At 39.8% G+C, this 20,078-nt stretch overlaps 1 protein-coding gene across 1 annotated transcript in view; it reads right to left on the bottom strand.

Annotated features, from left to right (window-relative positions):
- Positions 1–3,072: 3,072 nt before the first annotated feature.
- DTHD1 (death domain containing 1) overlaps positions 3,073–20,078 on the bottom strand; it is a 68,217-nt gene continuing 51,211 nt past the window's right edge. Inside the window, exons 9-10 of the mRNA XM_004608072.2 lie at positions 10,185–10,242; positions 3,073–4,079 (exon numbers count right to left, since the gene is read on the bottom strand). Coding sequence (XP_004608129.2) covers positions 3,760–4,079; positions 10,185–10,242 — 378 coding nt within the window. The 3' untranslated portion in view covers positions 3,073–3,759. The remainder of the gene's footprint in view (positions 4,080–10,184; positions 10,243–20,078) is intronic.

Here is a 20,078-nt window from a genome sequence, read left to right as displayed (position 1 = left end):
AAAATGATAGCTATAATGAGCTATAGTGCATTAATAAAATTGATTTTATTCAAGATAGGTAGATCATCTCTAAAAGGTAGAAGATATTAACCCCTAAAGGATTGAAAACAAGCAAGTCAGTAATGATGCCCAAGCTTTAAATGATAAACGGGCGGGTTTTGCAGCCAGTATTTTCAAGACTTCTTGGTGTGTTTGGGAAGGCAAATATTGTGGCAAAATAGCTTGAACTATTAGTGACTACTACTGCAAATTATTGGCAATATCTGCTGCTATGTACTCTACAACTGTGCGTCATCAATTTGTCATCTCGCATACTCCTAACATCTTTCAGAGAGCAATCCCTAATTGATCCTAGACACAGATGCCTTTTTCCATATCAAACCCCTTACCAGACTTCACTCCTATATCCTGTGCCTCCACATCACTATATATGTATGTTGTTTTGCAAAATGAGATGTAGAAATGGAGAACATTTAGGTGAATGCCATGAATATGCTCATGCTCTTTCCTTTTCCTCCTTAGCGTGGTGGCAGCATGATACAATGGGAGCCAAGCCACAGCTTACATTTGCATCCAGACTGTCACGCACTTGTGATTTTAGACCAGACACTTCATCTTTCAATTCCCCAGTTTCCTTTCCTTTCATTCCCTGTAAAATTGGGCATTACATCCACAGAACAGAATGGTTAGATGACTAGACATATAACTACTCATAAGAGGTCAGGGCCAAAGATCCAGTTTATTGTATTTGTTCACTATTTTTTAATAGAAGACATAATCCTAGAATTCTGCATTTCACTCACTCATGCTCTCATAATACTTAACATATTGCTTGATCCAGAGTTTATATATGTAATATTCACTCATGTTGATGAATCCCCTTGGCAGGTCCTCATGTTTTGCATATGCTCTCCCACTTGAGCTATCTCCCTGGCCCGTTAATTTTGACATGTATTTTTTTTTTGGAAGCTGGTTACTTTATTTTTTTATTTTTCTTCTCAGTTATACAATGCTCAAACACCCGTCCCATGTATTTTCCATGTATTTTTAAGATACTGTTTCACTGTGAATGTTCATAAAGCAATGCTTTAGAATATAAAATGACAACCACAATGTATGGAAAGAGCCTTAAAACTTACTTAAGGGGTCAGAGAGCCAGCACAGGGATTAAAATGCTTTGCCTTGAACGTGGCCTACCCTGGTTAGATTCTTGGCACTGCATAAGGGCCCTGAGCACCAGCAGAAGTGATCCTGGAACACACATCCAGGAATAGTCCCTAAGCACAGTTGGATGTGAGGCCCAATTATCCCCCTCTAATTTCTTAATAAGAAATCCCTACCCTAATAAAATAATAATCCCCATACATAGGGTTAGGGTTCAGGTTACGTTATACAAATATGGTCATGACAGTACTAATTTTATGAAAAGATTAAAGTCTCCTAATACACAATAGGACAAAGGTTAACTTATGATAAGCAAAAATATTACTTTTAGTTGTATATTTTTCAGAATAAATATGTATGCTCACTTAAAGGTATATATAGAATGTTTGTAAAACTGTTCATGAGAGCTCCAAACTATTATCTACTGAAGTACCCATGTATAGCAAAATAGATATAACCTCTTTATATTATATAAATATATTAGAATATTACTATTAATGAGGAGTTTAAAGTATTACTACACACGCAACACAGAATCACAGAATATCAGTGTCATGTAATTGAATAAAAAAGTCAGACATAAAAAGTTACACTCTATTATATCATTTTTTAATTTTTGTAATATGCATATTAAATTTAATTATGATATAGTAGTCATCTTAGTGTAAATTAATATTGATCTTTTTCCACTATAAAACATTTCACAATATTGGAAAAATTTCAAAAATTTAAAAGAACAGTAATAATTAAAGCTATGCTTACCATATGATCCCCCTTCTGGAAAAAGTATATGCATAAGTTACTTCACTTACAAGAAAAGTGTAGAGAGACAGGTCAGGGGCATGTAAGGAATATCTTTAACACTCAAAGAATAACTCAAAGGAAGAGTGGTGGAGTGTGATCTTTGTTGGTCTGGTTTGGTTTGGTTCATGAGGATACACCTGGTGGTGCTCAAGGCTTACTCCTCACTCACTCTGTGCTCAGCGATACTCAGTCTCACTTCTGGTGGGACTCAAGGCACCGCATGTGATGCTGGGGATCAAATTCAGGTCGGTTGCATGCAAGGCAAGAGTCTTACCCCATGTACAATCTCTCCAGCCCCATGATCTGAAGTAAAGATGATTAAGGATGATCTTAAATAAGTGGGCCAGTGGTCGGAGAACAACCAGGGCAGAAGATCAGTACAGCAGTAACTCCCTCGACCTGAACCGACAGGATGAGGGCAGTTTCCAGAATCAGACAAGTGTCGCCTGGATGACACCTCTTGGAGAGAAGCAGTGGCCTGTGGTGAGGGACACTGCCTGACCACGGTGAACTCCCAGGGCTATGGTCTTCCTCCCTCTCCTCCTTCCTCCTTGGCTCCTGCTAGGGCTCCCCATCATCCCAGCCTAGCGAGAGATCTGGCTGAGGTGACTTTGTGAGTGCACGGGCCAGAGCTAGGTGCCCAGGGTGGGGTGTGGATACAGAGAGTTGTCCCGTTCCCCTCCTGCTGATTGTGGCCCTGGAAGTGATTAAGTTTCCAGAGTCTCCAAGCTGGTACACCAGACAGGAATGATGATGGTTGTGGGAAGACGGGAGGTGGTGACTATGTCTTTTTCATTTGGAGGGACTTAGACATTTTTTAACTGTAAACATATAGGACTTGTGGAATATACCACTGCAGTCAAAACTGATGTGAAAGCAGCTTGTTTTCCTATATAACTGAAAAGATCTTCATTTTTTTTTACTAATAACTTCATTTTCTTCTTCTTGCCTATTTTATTAATTGTAAAATATGAGTTTCCTGTTATGAGCTACATTTTAAAAAATTTGTGGCAGTAAATAGTTTGCTTTATTCTCATTTTCACTTGTTTCAAATTTGTCTGTTTCCTTGCTGTGCATGTGTTGGGGTGGGGGTGGCAGGGGGTTGCCCAGGGGCTCCACCAGAGATTCTCAGCCAACTAGGACAGAAGTTTGAGACAAGAGTCAAGGATATGGTGATGTTAGGGTCTGTGGTAAGGGGATTATCTAGAAAACCCCAGTAGTGCTCAGGAGTCATGCGCAGGGCACCATGTCATATAGGTGATGGAACAAATTAGTCTGCTTAGCATGCACCCTACCTGCTGTCCTCTCTTCTGGTCCATGTTGCTAGCATCAAACCCAAGTCTCTGCAGCCCAGTTTATTTCGTCTTGAACTCCACAGTGTGTATCTAATGTGTATTAGTTGCCTGGGGCCTGAATAACTCATTGCTTTTATGTAGATGAGAATTTTTTAAAAGCGATGCTATCATCTCTTTCCCTGGCATTTAGAGAGCAATCTCAGACATTCCAATGGAGATAGAGAAAATTCTATCAGAAGCCCTGTTAGTCCGACTGAACCCAAGGCAAAGCACGCACCAGCAACCTACTGAGAAGGGTTTGCACATGGAGATCTTGATTTATAGTCTCCTGGCAGGAGAGATTTGCTCAGATTAGCATCTCTCCTTGTCTCAAGGGCAGCGAGATTCACTTCCACCAATGCTATTTGGAAACTGCTAGTAAAACGTTGAGCGGGACCGCCCCAAGCCCCTCTCGGGCACTTCTTCTGGGGTAAAAGGAAGAAAAAGCGCCCCGTCTCTACTCTGCCAAGTCAAACCACTGCTGGGGTTCGCTGAACACTTTATTCTCCCACTTGAACTTGAGCTCTGCCGCCAGGTCGCTCCTGCCGATCTTGCGCAGGTGGCGGGCCAGGAGGCGGGGTTTGTCGGTGGCGTTGGGGAGCGACCTTTTCCAGAAGGAGAGCAGCTCGTGGATTTGCTCGGTGAGGTCCTCGGGGTGCTTCAGCTTGATGAGCTGGATGGAGCTGCGTCGGAGCGGGAGGGACGAGGACAGGCGCGCGGCGTCCTCCTCCGAGAGCTCCTCGGCCAGCCAGTAGAGCAGGTTGTCCCAGAGCGCGTCTGCAGAGACACGGGCAAGCCCGGGGTTAGGATGCTTTCTTGCGGGGGGCGAGGGGGCCGGAGGGGTGCTTCCGAGCAGAGCTCAGGAGGCCTTGCGAACCGTTCCCAGCAATACGCAACCTGATTTAGAGTGCTGTGGCCAGCAGGGGCTACTGGGGCCATTTAGGTGCTTCTCAGGGTCACCAAGTCCACACAGCTCAAGTTTCTCCCGGGACTCTGAGGCTACACCCTGCAGTGCTCTTAGGGGCGGGGGTGTGGTCCAAGTGTTACAACTAGGGCTTTGTGCGTGCCAGTCATGAGCCTGCGCTGCCTTGGGACTGTACCACCTCCCTTCTACGTCTTCTACGTCCCTTCACAAGCAATCTGCAGGCTCTCTGCCTGAGCTCTCGGAGGTAGATTTGGACCTTCTGCATTGCAACTAGCTGCTGGAGGCACCGGAATCTCTCACATTTCTCCCCTCATATCTTGGGGGTACCACCTATTGCAAAGAGTTGGAAATGCTTCTCCAATGATGACTTCCCTGAGACCTACGCAGGCTCATGTTCCATGTTTCGGTACTGCAGTGGTCATGGAAGATGCAGATGCTAAATCATTATCACCCCAGCTGGTCAAAGGGTGGGAGCCTCTGAGGAAGAAGAGCAGCTCACAAAAGCGTTATTACTAGAGTGTGATAGACTCTCAAGAAAGTACTCATGTGAAAGGCCCGTACAGATTAAAGCATGTACATGTCAGAGGCGCTACCTAAGTTATAATTAGCAGATGACCCTGATGAGACACCTGTGAAATCCAGTATAAATGTGTGAATTGAATCAGTCCAGATTTGAAATGTCTTCCGTACTTCATAACCTTGGTCTGCAGCGTGGTCAAAAAAGACCCTCTAGGAACCCTCATTCAGAAAAACAGAGGCCTCCCTTTCTGCCCTCAAATAGATGCAAAAGAATTCTCTAGACAACATTTTTATATCAATGAAGAGGTATGGTCCCTGGACTGGTAGTTATATCAAAGGAAGTAGACCAGTAGTTTTCAACATTTCTACATACGTCAATACTGGCTCAAGATCCAGGGGTTGAAGCCCAGTATTCTAGATGTTCACTGCTGTTTGGTAACTAGTCTGTTTCAGAACCTCCACCATACACCTTGGAAATATACCTCCCTCAATTTTCTATTGCTAATTTAATTATGAACTTATATAATTACAATGTGTGCTTCCCCCAATAAAATCATATAGCAATTATGTGCAATTGGCTTGAACCATTAAGTAAAACTTGTCCACTTAATGGTGGATGTTAGCACTCTTGAGATTTGTACCTTTTATCACATCTTGTTAAAAATGTTTTTTAGACCCTGCTCCAGATAATATAATTAAGCGGGACTACAGTGAGAACCAAACTTGGAGTTTTTAAAAAGCTCCCAGATGATTTATGCTCTGGGGTGCCTAAGAATCCTTTGAGTAGCACTGGGTTAGAGGATATTTTCCTGGGAAAATATTTAATTATTTCAATACCAATGCACAAATTATACCTGAATCAAAGCAATTCCTGAACCTAGTCGGTGTCCAAATATACACATCAGTTCACCACAATACAGTTTACAAAGAGCATTTCTGTGGAAAGTCCCTTACACCAACATTTCCCCTGACTTCCAGACTGTTTAGAACCAATATCTCCTCTGAATAGATTCTAGATGTTCAACAGATTTCATCCATTCTCCTGCCCCCTGACTCCTATCTATAAATCTAACTCTTCATTCCATCTTTCTGCGGTTGTTCGGTTGTCATATTTTGTTTCATCAATCTCAGTAAAACCCTCACCCCCTGCTCTGTCTGTTCATGCCCCAGTCCTAGTTTGTACCACAGCCACATTTTTACTTTCCTTTATACTAATTTCTCTGCTCCGATGTGGGGGAGAACTCTACATTCTCCACTTTTCCTCACCTCGTATTTCTATACACTACCTAGCCATAGAAACTGGCCCTGATTTTGTACCATGAATCTGGACACTTTTCTGTGAAGATTGTTCAGGACATAGATCCAACACATTCTTGCTTTCCACTGTCATTTTTCAAAGAAACATTCTCTCTTCTTCAAGAAGCACATTCATGTTGATGTCCATGCTACCGAAAGCCTTCCTTCCCACATCCATGTCTGCCATCTCTTGACATCAAGAGGCAGTATCCTCAGCAATCCTGCTGATAATCAGTCACAGCCTTGATACACAGTTCCTTAATCTTGACAACTCCTGTGGCCTGTGTTGACACTACCTCATATGGCTAATCCTCATACTTCATTATCAGCTAGAACTATTCCACCTCTAATGCCTCAGCTTTTCAATATATCTAAGTATATCTACTAACCATTAAACTTTCCTATACTCTATACCTTTGCTTCTGCTTCATACTGATCTTACCATCATCATCAATACAGCAATTCCTTGGAAATCCCTGATTATTCTGTGGTCTCTACTACTAGCTCTCAAATTCCCCAATGACCCTAGCGGTTGTGGCTATATATTTATGTTTAGCCTCTGTATAATGGTGAACTTGAATCTACCTTTAAGTCTACTCTTTAAATGTCAGTGATCTAAATTGATAATGGCCAGTCTAATTTCACGCATGCTGCATGACTGAACTCAGAGGGTTATGATAATAAATTGAATATGATCAACTAAACTCTGTGATTTTATTTACCATGTGAGCTCCTGTGGCTTAAAACCCATTAGGAGAAATTTTCTGGGGCTGGAGCGATAGCACAGCAGGTTGTCTTGCACACAGACAACCCGGGTTCAATTCCCAGCATCCCATATGGTCAGCTGAGCACCGCCAGAGTAATTCCTGAGTACAGAGCCAGGAGTAACCCCTGAGCGTCACTGGGTGTGACCCCCCCAAAAAAAGGGAACTTTTCCCTGGACTTAATTTAAAATTATAACAGTAATGACCTAAAAGTTTTCTAACATCCCTTAGCTGCAGTATAACTTTCCTTCTGTTTCACTCAACCAGGGTTGTTTTCTCCTATTTTCCTCAAAGTCTGATCTGAGTCTGATCTGAGTTCGCATAACCTTATTTTCATTCCAATTCACTTTATTAGAAAACTCCACTCCTGCGCGTTACTGGATTTTGCAACCACGGTATTTTCTATGAAGTAATTTCCCTGTATACCTGTTTCTTATCTAATCTCCACAGGTTCCTCCATGCTTCTTACATAGATTCTCAAGCCTCTCCTATCCTTGTTCTGCTATTCTTTTAAGTTGCTGGCTTATTTCTCTCTTTACATTTACTATGATTTATTTTAATTCTTGATTCCTCAAGTCATTCACTCTCAACCCACTTCTAAATCTTTGCATTAAGAATTTTATGTCCTCTTTTAAACTTCTATTACCAACATTCCTGGAACTTTCCTAATTGCCACCTACATGAGCTGATTCTTAGTATGAATCTTCTCTGAGTTCCGTAAAGCATTTTGCTTCTACCCTTGATGTCCTGGTTATTCTCACTCTTAATAAAGCTCTCTTTGCCCTTTGCGGGCTCCCTTCTTCCCGATTTTGCTAAATTACTCCTTCTTTTCTCAGTAGTTCCCAATGTTTGTCCTCTCTCCTCATGTATTCATCAGCTTTTAGTGTCTTCAATCATCTATTCTGTGTGAAATGGCCTAAATCTTTTATACTTTGACTTTTTATGTAAATCCTGCTATATAATTTGCAACATTAATTTCCTAATTTTTATTAACAGTATATCACAATATATACCACATATGCTACACTATATACCACACATATATACCTGCATATATATGTACATATGCATATCATAATCAATGCAAAGTTCATATTTCTAAATCAACTTCATTGATTTATTGATTTTGAAACCTTGTCACTCTCCATGGGTTCATTTGTTATATTTGTGTTCTTAGTGACTCTATCTACTCAGCTGAGTAAGCAAATATATGTAATAGTATTAAAATTTCTCAGACAACTTCTTATCCAATAAATCCAAATGCTCTAGGCCCCAAATTTAAACTATCTAAAGTAGTTCCCTTATTGTCTGCCTTTCCTAACTCAATCTTAATCATGTACTGATTTATTTTCCTTTTGGAATATTACAAAGGTGAGTCTGACTCCTATTCTCCCTATAAGTTTTGATCCACAATAATTTTCTGCACAACTAAGAGACATTTTCAAAGCCTGCCTTCGTCTTATGCCTAGTTTATTAGTAAATCACCCTGTGGCTCCTCCTATTGTTTAAATACCTTAACTAAATTTTTAAAACTTCTCATAATTTAATTCTGCTTTTTCCTCACCTACCATCCTCCTGCCTGCGTCATCTTGATTGACATTGGTTGTATAAGACTCCATTGAATAATAACTAAGAATAGGGCTTCTTAGTACATGCAGAAAGATCCTTGCAGCTTTCTGATCTCTGGTGATTGTTTATTGACAGCTGTAAAAAGCACTCTATCATTTGAACAACAGAGTCTAAAAAAATTAACACCCTTCAACTTGGGGAGATTTTATCTCTGCTTTTGATTTAGAGATCATTTTCTGTTTTGGTTTTGTGTAGTTATTTAGCTCAGATATGTTTGATTTTCTGAATCACCTGCTCTCTCCTTGGAAACCATTTTATTGCCTCTGTTATTGTACATAACACTGTTTAGTCTCATTCTCCACACTTGTTAAGTAATCCAGAAAAGTCTGCATATTTTCCATACAAATATTTAAAGGTAACACTTGATTATAATGCTACAGCATCAGAGATGAGCCTGACACCATACAAAACACACTCACTGATTGTGTTCAAAACTGCCTTTTGAAGACCAATGTATTTTCACTATAGTAACTGTTAACACCACAAAATAAACTGTTAGCAAGACGAAAATGTAATGTGTCATATTCAACCTGAAATTTTTGCCATAAATATCATTGCTATATAATTGAATTATGTACAATGGCAATATAATATGAATTTATGAATTTTTGTGGTTCACATCAATATACCTCTCTTTAAAACTTATTACCCTCAATTGGAAATGAATATTCACACTCTAAGACTTACAGTTTAATAGTGAGCATTTCAGAACAAAGTATAGAGTTTGTAATAGAGTTCATATTTCATGTAGAATTTACCACGCTTCAATTATATCCATACCTTAAAATGTGTTTGTTTATACATAAAAAAATCCATTTAAAATTTTTTTCAGTGACATTAACTTACAAGGTTGTAAACTATTGTGCACTGTTACCCTTCCAAACTCATCATCAAAGTGTCCTCATCTATCTGTCACAATTCACTGCATTCTACCACCCTTTCAGCCCTACCTGGCTACCTCAGTTCTGTAAGATTCTAAGGTTTGCTTTCAATGGACATTGTATGTTTCCTTAATTTATTTTTTAATATACTTATATTAGTGAGATCAGCTGGTATTGGTCTCCCTCCTACTGACTTATTTTTCTTAGCATTAATCCCTGTAGTTCACGTATATTTACCGCACATGATACAGTAAAAGGTAAGATATTTGTCTTTTCTTTTTCTTTTCTTTTCCTTTTTTTTTTTTTTTTGCTTTTTGAGTTGCACCCAGCAATGCTCATGGATAACTTCTGGCTCTGCATTCAGGAATTACTCTTGGTGTTACTCAGGGAACCATATGGGATTTCGGGGATTGAACCCGGATTGGCTGCACAAAAGGCAAATATCTTACCTTCTGTACTATCATTACGGCCCTATTTTATATTTTCTAACAGCCAAGTAGTATACTATTGTGTGTATATGTATTTTCATTATATACATATGTTTATATATATTTGTATAGACATGTTTATATATACACAAATAAATACAACATCACAAAATATTTTATTCAACAGTGAAAAATTATTTTGCTCATCATGAAACATTTTTTTAATGCTTAGATTGAATCCAGTGCTTGATGAATGTGTAAAACATACCCTATCACTGAGCTATACCTCCAGTCTCCAAAACTAATTTATTAAGTTGTGCAACCTAATTGTTCAATTTCAAAGTCGTGTTGCCTATTCATTTTTAATGTAAGATTAATAAGCATAAAAAAATGAAAGAAAAAATTGCCACAATCATGAGAAAAGAGCAAATATTCATTACCTAAAGGATCTGTAGAAATTCTCTTGGTACTCCGTGGACGATTGATTAATTTTTTATGCTATTGGGGAAAAGGATACAAAGTAGAAGAAATCATTAATTTGTAAATAAATTGCAAACAAAAATTCATCTGAACCTTACCCTTATCCGAAAGAAGTACTAGACTGCATATCTTGCAAAATTAGATTATCGATTTGTGTATGCATATGCAGCAATTTCTTTCCTAAGGTAAAGCAGGATACATTAACCCAGGTCCTTCAGCAAATTTAAATTTATGAATACATATTTAAACATTGTTGTAGCATCAGATTAACTCTAAATAAACATTTTACAACTGAACTTTGAAACCAAGGAGCACATAGTCCCTATGCTACAAATAGCAGTTTGGAAAGGTTTTTGTGCGTCAGATATCTAACCCACACACTCAGCTCAGAGCCTGAGCTGAGGCACCAATAGGACACTTGAAAAATAACTGTGCATAAATGAGTAAATGAATAAATCAGTGTGCACACACATGATGCTATAAGTAATAAAACTGTTATCAGCAATGAAATATATGAAATGTGATTCTTAGACCATCATTTTATCAAAAGGCAGCAAAAATGCCAGCAAGATAGTATAGCAAGTAAGGTGCTAGCGTTACATGCCACTGATCCAAGTACAATCCCTGGCACCATACATGGTCTCCCAAGCACTGCCAAAAGTGATCCCTAAGTGCAGAACTAGGAGCAAACCCTGAGCACCCCTGGGTATGGGCCAAAAACCAAAACAATACAAAAGAAGAAGCACGTATGTTATTGTTACATTCCTATACTCTCTGCAGAACCCTTTACACTTCATTAATGTGGGGTTGTGGATATACCACAAGAGATAAAGTGAAAATATCTGGCATTAGATACCTATTCAGAGCTATGGACAATTTCTTTTGTTTTCTCAGTGTCAGCTCTAATATGTAGCTATTTATAATTATATTTAGGTGCAATAATAATAATGATAAGAATAATGACACCAACTTAGCAGATTTACTTGTTATTATTGTTGGAGGAACATTCCTGGCAGTGCTCAAGGCTCACTGCTGTCTCTATGCTCAATGATCACTCTTGGTGATACTCACAGAACAGAACACAATCCTAGAAATTGAACCAAAGTCAGCATAGCATAAAGCAAGTACCTTAATCACTCTACTATCTCTCCAGTCCCTAGAAGCTTTATTTGTTATAGCCTAAAGCCAAGAATGACTAAAACATCTGCAACAGGGAAATAATCAAACAAACTCTGGTCCATCCACACTATAGGATAGTGTTCAGTAAGGTAAAAGACAAATCAATGATACCCTCAACAGCTTGTTTGGACTTGGGATACTTACTTCACTGAATAAAAAAGCGCTGCCTTGAAATGTGATGTGTGTTATGTTGCATTTATATCACATTCTGAAAATTACAAAACTATAATAATGAGAAACAAGTGTGTGCTTGCCAGATACTAGAAATGGAAGGTGTGACCATAAAAAAGTTGCACTAGAGAAACACCATAATATAGATTAGTTTCATACTTGGAATATAGTGTTCTAAATCTATACACATGCAGAATGATGTCAAAATATAAAAGTAGATTGTATCAATACCAACTTTTAAGTTTTAACATATTATAATTATATAATGTAATATTAGCATTATTAATATGATATAAATATGATATAAGCACAGGTGAAAGCTAGATATTGACTACATGTGACTTCTCTGGACTGCATTTAGCAATTTCTTATGATTCCATAATTACTTTAAAATAATTTCTAAGTATATTTCCTAGCAATGATATAAAGATTAATAAGTGTTATAGGTCCATGCAAACATAGTGGTTTATAATGTGTACTTATAAGCTTATTAAATAAAACAATTTATTTGTAGTTAATATAGTCACAGATATCATATATAAACATTTGTATGAAATTTCATAAGACTAGTTAATGGAAATCAGAAGCAAACATAGGAACAGCATGATATTAATTATGCTAGTATCTGTCACTGTCATTGTTGTCCAGTTGCTCATCGATTTGCTTGAGCGGTCACCAGTAGCGTCTCCATTGTGAGATTTGTTACTGCTTTTGGCATATCGAATACACTACGGGTAGCTTGACAGACTCTGCCACGCGGGCAAGATACTCTCAGTAGCTCGCTAGGCTCTCCGAGATGGGCAGAGGAATCGAACCCAGGTCGGCTGCATGCAAAGCAAATGTCCTACCCACTGTGCTAATATTAATATATCAATTATATTGATATCTATCACTCTGAATGATAAATGAATTACTATTTGAACTATTGACTAGGTCCTTAAACCTACCCAAAATTGAAAAGAAAATGTTTATTTTTATAGCACAGCACAATACCATTCCGAATTGCATGTGCCCCGAATTCACTTGAGGCACAAGAAGTACCCAGGGCTCATCTACTTCCCTTCTTTCCCCATTCATTCTTTCTTCACTAATGTCTCCTAGGTCCTTGGTTCATGGGGAACAATTCTTATGTGTTTCCATATATGTATATTTTCACACATGTGGTCGTTTGTGAAAGTCTGCCGAGCATACAATCATAGAAGCTGTGGATTGTTGCTAAACAGGAGATCCCTGGCACCTTGAGACTTCCTGGCACCGTGCAGCTGTCCCACTAGTCTCTTCATCAAAGGCTTTCAGCGCCAAATTCCCTTCCTCTTGCCTGTTTTTTATTTGGGCCTATATTTCCTGCACGCAACATCTTCCATCTCACTGGTGCTCACATTCAGCTTTGGACCAAACCTTCTGCTGTCCTGTGTATGTTCCCTCCCAAAGCCTGATGTGGATGTGTGGCTCCTCAGACTCCATCAATGATGGGACTGACTCAGATTTCACACCGCTTTCCTCCCTTCACCTGTTCCTGTCAAAGGACCACATTCTGCTTCATCTTGTGTAATTTGCTAAAGGAAAGTTTGTTACTTCTTTATCACAATCTACTTTATATTAATGGACTTTGCTGAAAATGGTGTCCTAATTGCTACTTTCCGCTTATCATTGCTGATGAAGTGAAGGAAAAATTTAAATCTGACTCTCAAGGTCTCTGTAAATAAAATCTCTCTCTAGTTCACCTTGAGGGGCTTTTGAGACCATTTTATCTTCACTATAAATAAGTCTTTCAAGGGCTCCAATCTAAAAGCTTTAAAAAAATAGATATGTATTGGTGTGTCTTTGTCTTACTAAACACAGTGTATCATTAACTTGGAAATAATAAAAAAAATCCAGCCCCTGACAACCACTAATATCTGAGAGGGGTTATTATGTTCTTAGCATTATAGACTATTGTTGCTTATGATTCCTACAATTGCTGGCTATTGTTTTTGTTTTCACATTTTTAAATAAATTTGGGCCACACCCAGCAATGCTCAAGACTTACTCCTGATTCTGCACTCATGAGTCACTCCTGGCAGGGCTTGGGGGACCATAAGGGGTGCCAGGGATCAAACCCAGGTTGGTCATGTAGAAGACGAGCACCCTATCTGATGCAGTATCACTCCAGCTCCTCATTGTTCTTTTGCTACCACCTAAATGCAACACTGTTAATAAGTTTAAAAGCCAAGAAATAATTTTTAATTGAGTTTAAAATGTGTACATTCTATATCTGTAATTCAAACAACTGAATGTGGGCTGTGCCATAATATTACCCAACATTACTTCACAGGCCCCTCCAAAAGCTGTCCGTCACTGGTTGGTTGAAGCACTCCGGGAACTACCTTTTATCAGTGTCCTCCTACATCTCACGCAGTGATCCTTTTCATGGCCAACAAAGTATCTTGTTTTTTTTTTCTTTTTGGGTCACACCCGGCGATGCTCAGGGGTTACTCCTGGCTCTGCACTCAGGAATTACTTCTGGCGGTGCTCATCTGACCATATGGGATGCCGGGGATCGAACCCGGGTCGGCCGCATGAAAGGCAAACGCCCTACCCACTGTGCTATCACTCCAGCCCCAAAGTATCTTGTTCTTATGTGATCTTAAAATTAATGCTACAGGCCTGTTTTTCTTCCCAATTAAGCTTTCAGAACTTTGTTATATCTTTGCATATTAGTACTTAAAAGTGTTTTATTTGAGACATCACGATTTGCCACACTGGCAATGATAAGGTTTCATGCATGAAGCAAGCATGCAAAACATACAAAGTGTTGGCTCCCCCCACTGTTACTCAGTGACCTTCCCATCCCCTTTATTAATAGAATCATTTATTCTTCTTTGTAAGGTTCTTATATCAAATATTTGTTAATTCTACTCTCAAAAATATGAGTGTAAAATTCCACCCCTTGTGAACCCTAAACTCTCAGTAAATTATTGATGGCCTAGTGGGTCCTTGCTTGACCACCAAGGAATTATTATCACTACACATGTCACATTTGCTGTTTTTGTTAGACTGCTCCAAATACGTTTATGTATCTCTTAAGATTTCCTCCACCACACCCTATAGAAAATATTTCAAGACTCAAAAGCTTTTCCCAAGATCTCCATCTCATCACTGTGTTCCACTCTTTCAGGGAAAAAAAAAGAAATTAAACAATTATTCTCAGACCTCAGTGTTCTTGAAAATGAAACTTTAGGAAAAGACAAAAAAAACTGTTTGCACTTTGATTCAGTGGTGTCGGGTGGAACCACATTTAGAAAAAGCAAATGATTTTCAGCTTTGCTAAGTGAGAACATCACAGCTTCAGATAGGTTCAAAGTCATGGCTGAGACCTCAGGGCAGGTGAGGGAGCAGGAGCTTACACTTCACAGTGTTAACCAAAGATGCTTTCCTTAAAGCCGGGCTGCTGTGGTATGTGGACTCTCAGGTAAAGGGAATTTAACACTTGAACCTTGCTGTCCTTTGCTTGTTTGTTCTTCGATCACAGCCAGCAGTGCTCAGGGCTTATTCCTTGTTCTGCACTCCAGGATCACTCCTACCAGGGTATGGGGAACCATATATGGTTCCAGAAATTTCCATTTCCAGGGTTAGCTACATGCAAAGCAATCACTCTAACCACTGTCCCATCACTCCAGCCCCTAAACTCCACTGTCTTAATTTTTAGTTCCAAAATTTTCTTTTTTTTTTTTTTTTTTGCTTTTTGGGTCACACCCAGCGATGCTCAGGGGTTACTCCTGGCTTTGCACTCAGGAATTACTCCTGGCGGTGCTTGGAGGACCATATGGGATGCCGGGGATCGAACCCGGGTCGGCCGCATGAAAGGCAAACGCCCTACCCGCTGTGCTATCGCTCCAGCCCCATATTTGAAATCTTTTTAAAAGATAAAGTAGCTATTTTCTACTAACATACTTAATAAAATAATTCCATCTATTTTTTTTTGAAAAATGAAAAAACTATCAGAATAGAAAGTATAGAATTTGTTAGGGCAGTTAAATGCAAAATTTTCTTATTTTAGTTTCCTGAACTTTAAATAACTACCATCATTCTTATTCTTAGGCTTTGTTAGCTTAGTTCATTTCCTAGTACAGGGTATGTACCAGATATAAATGACATTGTTGTTTTTACCACACAAATCCTGATTTTGTTTTGTTTTGTTTTTTCAGTTTGGAGTTATACTCAGCAGTGTTCAGGGCCTGGTTTTACTCATGGGACCATGTGGTGTCAGAAATGACACCTACAAGGCAAGCTCCTTCAACCCTTTACCCTCTCTCTGGCCCCAGATCACACACTTCTTGATAGGACTTTTCTCATTTGCATGCAGAGTTTTTCACGTACCTCAAAGTCCAATACAAAGATGATAGTTTGAAGACCCATTTGTGACCAAAGCTATTCTTCACATTTATAGTAGCTGCTACTCACTTTCTTGCCCAGAAAGAAACTTAGAGCTTTAATCTTAGGTGACTCCCCTTCATTAAGGGGTGCTTTCTGATGCTGAGGATAGTGTGGAACTTAACTAGAGATAGATATAACTTCTGTAAGCAGAGGCAGGAAAGCAAGACTGGCCCTAGGGGGCAACTCCTGCTATTCTGATTTGGTTGGTTGTGAACATCAAGCCGTAAAGGGTTGATTGGTTTGGAAACATCATGCCTCCTCACCAGAGCTCAGACTAACAGGATGGACATGACCATAGCAGGGAACTCAGCAGACTCAGCACAATAACCCCTAAAACATCTCATATGCAGGGTGGGGGTGGCGGGGAGGGGGGTATTGTTAAAGGAGAAATTCTGGAAGAAAAGTCTTTCCCAAATGAGTCAGAAAGAGAGAGACAGACATAGAAAGATTGCACTCATCTATGGTATATAGAATAACAGAGTGGGAGACTAACACCCAAGAACTGTAGAAATAAGTACCAGGAGGTTGACTCCATGGCTTCGAGGCTGGCCTCACGTTCCGGGGAAAGGTCAACTCAGAGAAGCGATCACCAACTACATTGTAGTCGAAGGCCATGTGGGGGAAGGGAGTTGCGGGCTGAATGAGGGCTAGAGACTGAGCACAGCGGCCACTCAACACCTTTATTGCAAACCACAACAGCTAATTAGAGAGAGAAAACAGAAGGGAATGCCTTGCCACAGTGGCAGGGTGGGGTGGGGGGGAGATGGGATTGGGGAGGGTGGGAGGGACACTGGGTTTACGGGTGGTGGAGAATGGGCACTGGTGAAGGGATGGGTTCCCAAACTTTGTATGAGGGAAGTATAAGCACAAAAGTGTATAAATCTGTAACTGTACCCTCACGGTGATTCTCTAATTAAAAATAAATAAATTTAAAAATAAAAAAAAAAAGAAAAGTCTTTCCCACTACTTTACCCAGAGTTTTGAAGAACTCAGTGGAAACAGTGACATAAAATAATCTTTCAAGTCAACCCACAATAATACTGTTACTCTTCGGGACATGGAGAAATAAAAGCGGCAGTGTTTGAAATTTAACTGTGCCACTGTAACCAGTGCTAGAGGGAAGAGCAGGACCGGCTCTGGCGCTGGATGAACTTGAAGCTAAAGGCCAAGGACATGGCAGCGAGCATCAGTATCTTCAGTTCACTGAAGTCTTCTGAAACCAATTTCTCGAATGAAAACTATGTTCGTTTTCTTCCAACAAGTTTCTAGAGCAATTGAGAATGGAGATTGTCTTCCTTCATCGAATTATTATTTTTCTAAACCTGGTTTTTAGGTCCAATCTCAGCCACTGTTATTAACATGATTTTTAAAACTTTTTCCTTGTAAAAAAAATCTGCCTAGGAAAGTTGTTTTAATACAGATACAAATCACAGTAGGAAGAGAATGAGGCTTGTGACGGGATTAAATTAGATTTGATGCATGGCTTTGCTCGTTTGTGTCTTGGAAGCGTTTGTTGAATGTAAACTTTCAATCTGCTTGCTGCCTAAAGTAAGGAACAAAAGCCAAGCGCAAAGGGTGAGCAAGGGTGTCCTTGCCTAAATCTGGAGTTCAGAGCTTGTGGATCCCATCCCCGCTCCCTGTGGTGGAATTCCAGTACGAGCCAAGGAAAGCACGGTTAGAGGCTTGAAAGTGGAAAGTGGAGAGGTTTTAAAGAATGTCCCATCTGATATGGCTATGAGTGAAAGGAAAATAGGAACACCCTTGCTTGCTATTTTTAGTAGAAGGCAGAGACCAGCTTCCTTCTGTGTGTGTCCCGGACATTCTGCTTCATTCTCTTGCTTGGTCTCTTTAAGAGAATACCTTACATGTTTGCCCTCTTTTTCCTTCTTTCCTAAGTAATAATTGCCATCATTTGGGGGTGGAGGGGTGATGAGAACCAAAGAGTCTTCTTGAAGTTCAAAGAATTTTTAGTAAGTAGATTAACCATGATGAGGCAATTGAGATATTTTTAATGCTGACATGCTAGAGAACTTTGCCAGAATAATAATTACTTCATATATTTTAGAATGTAGGTTACTCAAGGAGTGACTTTAGACTTTCCAAGGTTCTTGGAAGAAGGAAGATCAAGTCTGTGTTAGTGTTAAAATTGGCATAGTTGCGTGTGGAGTCACCTTGGACTCAGCCACCTTGCATGCCACAGGCCGGCACACGACATAGCAGAAGGTCAAGGGAGAGGAAGTCATTACCCACATGGTTGGGTAAGGGCAGACAGGGTGTCTGAACTGACGTCTGGGGCCAGAGAGATAGTACAGTGGTTAAGGCATGTAGGTAACCCTAGTGAGATCCCCAGCACCACATATGGTCCCCCAAGAACCTCCTGGAGTGAGCCCTAAATACAGAACCAGGAATGAGTACTAAGAACTGCTGGGTAGGGCTCCAAACCAAGCAAACAAATCAAAATAAAATGAACAAAGAATTCACCTTTGCTCACTGGTAACTCTTGTCTCCTATTCTTCATCTTTTCTTTAACCTGTATTTCAAAGTTTTACACTGAAGCTGAGGAGTACAGAGAGTAGGGTTTATGCCTCCAGTGGCTCAGCTCAAGTTAATTCCCTGCCACCACATGGCCTCCCAGGCATCGCCCACGTAGCTCTGGATTCCTCTGATCCCTGCCAGGCTGGGCAGCAGAGCAGAGCATGAGCAGTATCCTTGGGCCCTAGTACCGAGATCCGGACTGCCCCAGACTCCTGATCATTGATTGGTTGGCAAATACCACCTTCTTCCAAAAAAAAAAAAAAGACTCTTTGGATACTGCCTTTCTTCTTGAATCTGATGAATGCTTCTATAAGTACTTTTTGTTGTTGTTTGTTTTGTTTTTTTGCTTCTGTAAGTCATAATGACTTGCACAGTCTTGTATGTGTACAAGAAACCTGTCCTGTCTCTAACGTGATTACTGATGTAGATGATAACATCCATTCTATAATACTGATTAAAGAGGGTGAAGTTAATCCCAAAATAAAAATAAAAGAAATAGATGCCAGTGTAATAAATTACCACCAAAATATCATGGCGGGCTTATTATTTTTTATCATTTGCCCGAAGGCATTTATGCATGGTGTTATTTTCACAGGTAATTATTTTAATTTCTTGTGGCAACAACTCCTCCAGTCCTCACCCCCACATGCCTCCCACAAACTCATTCATATGAAAGGATATATATATATATATGCATATGTGTGTATGTGTATCTTTAGCACAAATTTCACCAGAAGAAGACCTTAAGATACCACAGCTGAGACCGGTTTTCACTGCTTCCTTGGAACTAATTTTGAATAAAGCTCCCTTTAACAAAGTAACCGTTACCATTTGCTCAGAGAGTTCATTTATTGCAGCTTAACAGTAAGATGCATATTCTCATTCTTCAAAATGTATGACTCATAGGACTGTTAATGTTTATTCATTGTCACTAAATTACAGAGAATATGATTAAGAAATAGTGTGGTACAAGGTGAAAATTGGCACAAAAACTGTGCACTGCAGTTTCGGGTGCAGGACAGCACAACCATGAACAAAAGTCACTCCCATTGGTGCTGAGCATGGGTATGGAAAGAGCGGGGCTAGACTTCCAGTTTCCAGCCAAGTGCTCAAGAAGCTAAACACTGCCAGTCTGTGCTATCCACAAGTGCAAACGCAGACACACTGAAAAAAGTCAACAACTCCTTTGAGATCCTTCGGAGAAGTAAAGTATCAGGGTTAACCTCTGTCCTTAGTTGAAAGGACTGAATATATTAGGGAGTCATAACTCACGAGGGCAGAAACCCACAAACGCACACACCAAAGACACCTGGGCCAGGGTAAGAAGACGGTCAGTGATTCTTGTTGGAAACTCGGTCCAAGAGTTAAAAAGTCCAGCACAACCCAGTTGTCTAGGTGTGCCCAAACTATTGTGATTTTTGCATACAGGATCCCCATCAAATTCTTTTAGTGAGCGCTGAGAAAAATCTTCTTCCCATAAAGATTGGTGGTGGGAAGTTGAGGGAGGAAGAAACCATATTAAAATATGCTACCTAGATTTTCCTTTTTCTCAA

This window comes from Sorex araneus, chromosome 5 (assembly GCF_027595985.1).
Source record: "Sorex araneus isolate mSorAra2 chromosome 5, mSorAra2.pri, whole genome shotgun sequence".
In the NCBI taxonomy this organism is placed as follows: Eukaryota; Metazoa; Chordata; class Mammalia; order Eulipotyphla; family Soricidae; genus Sorex; species Sorex araneus.
This window is presented reverse-complemented; position numbering and strand designations above follow the sequence as displayed.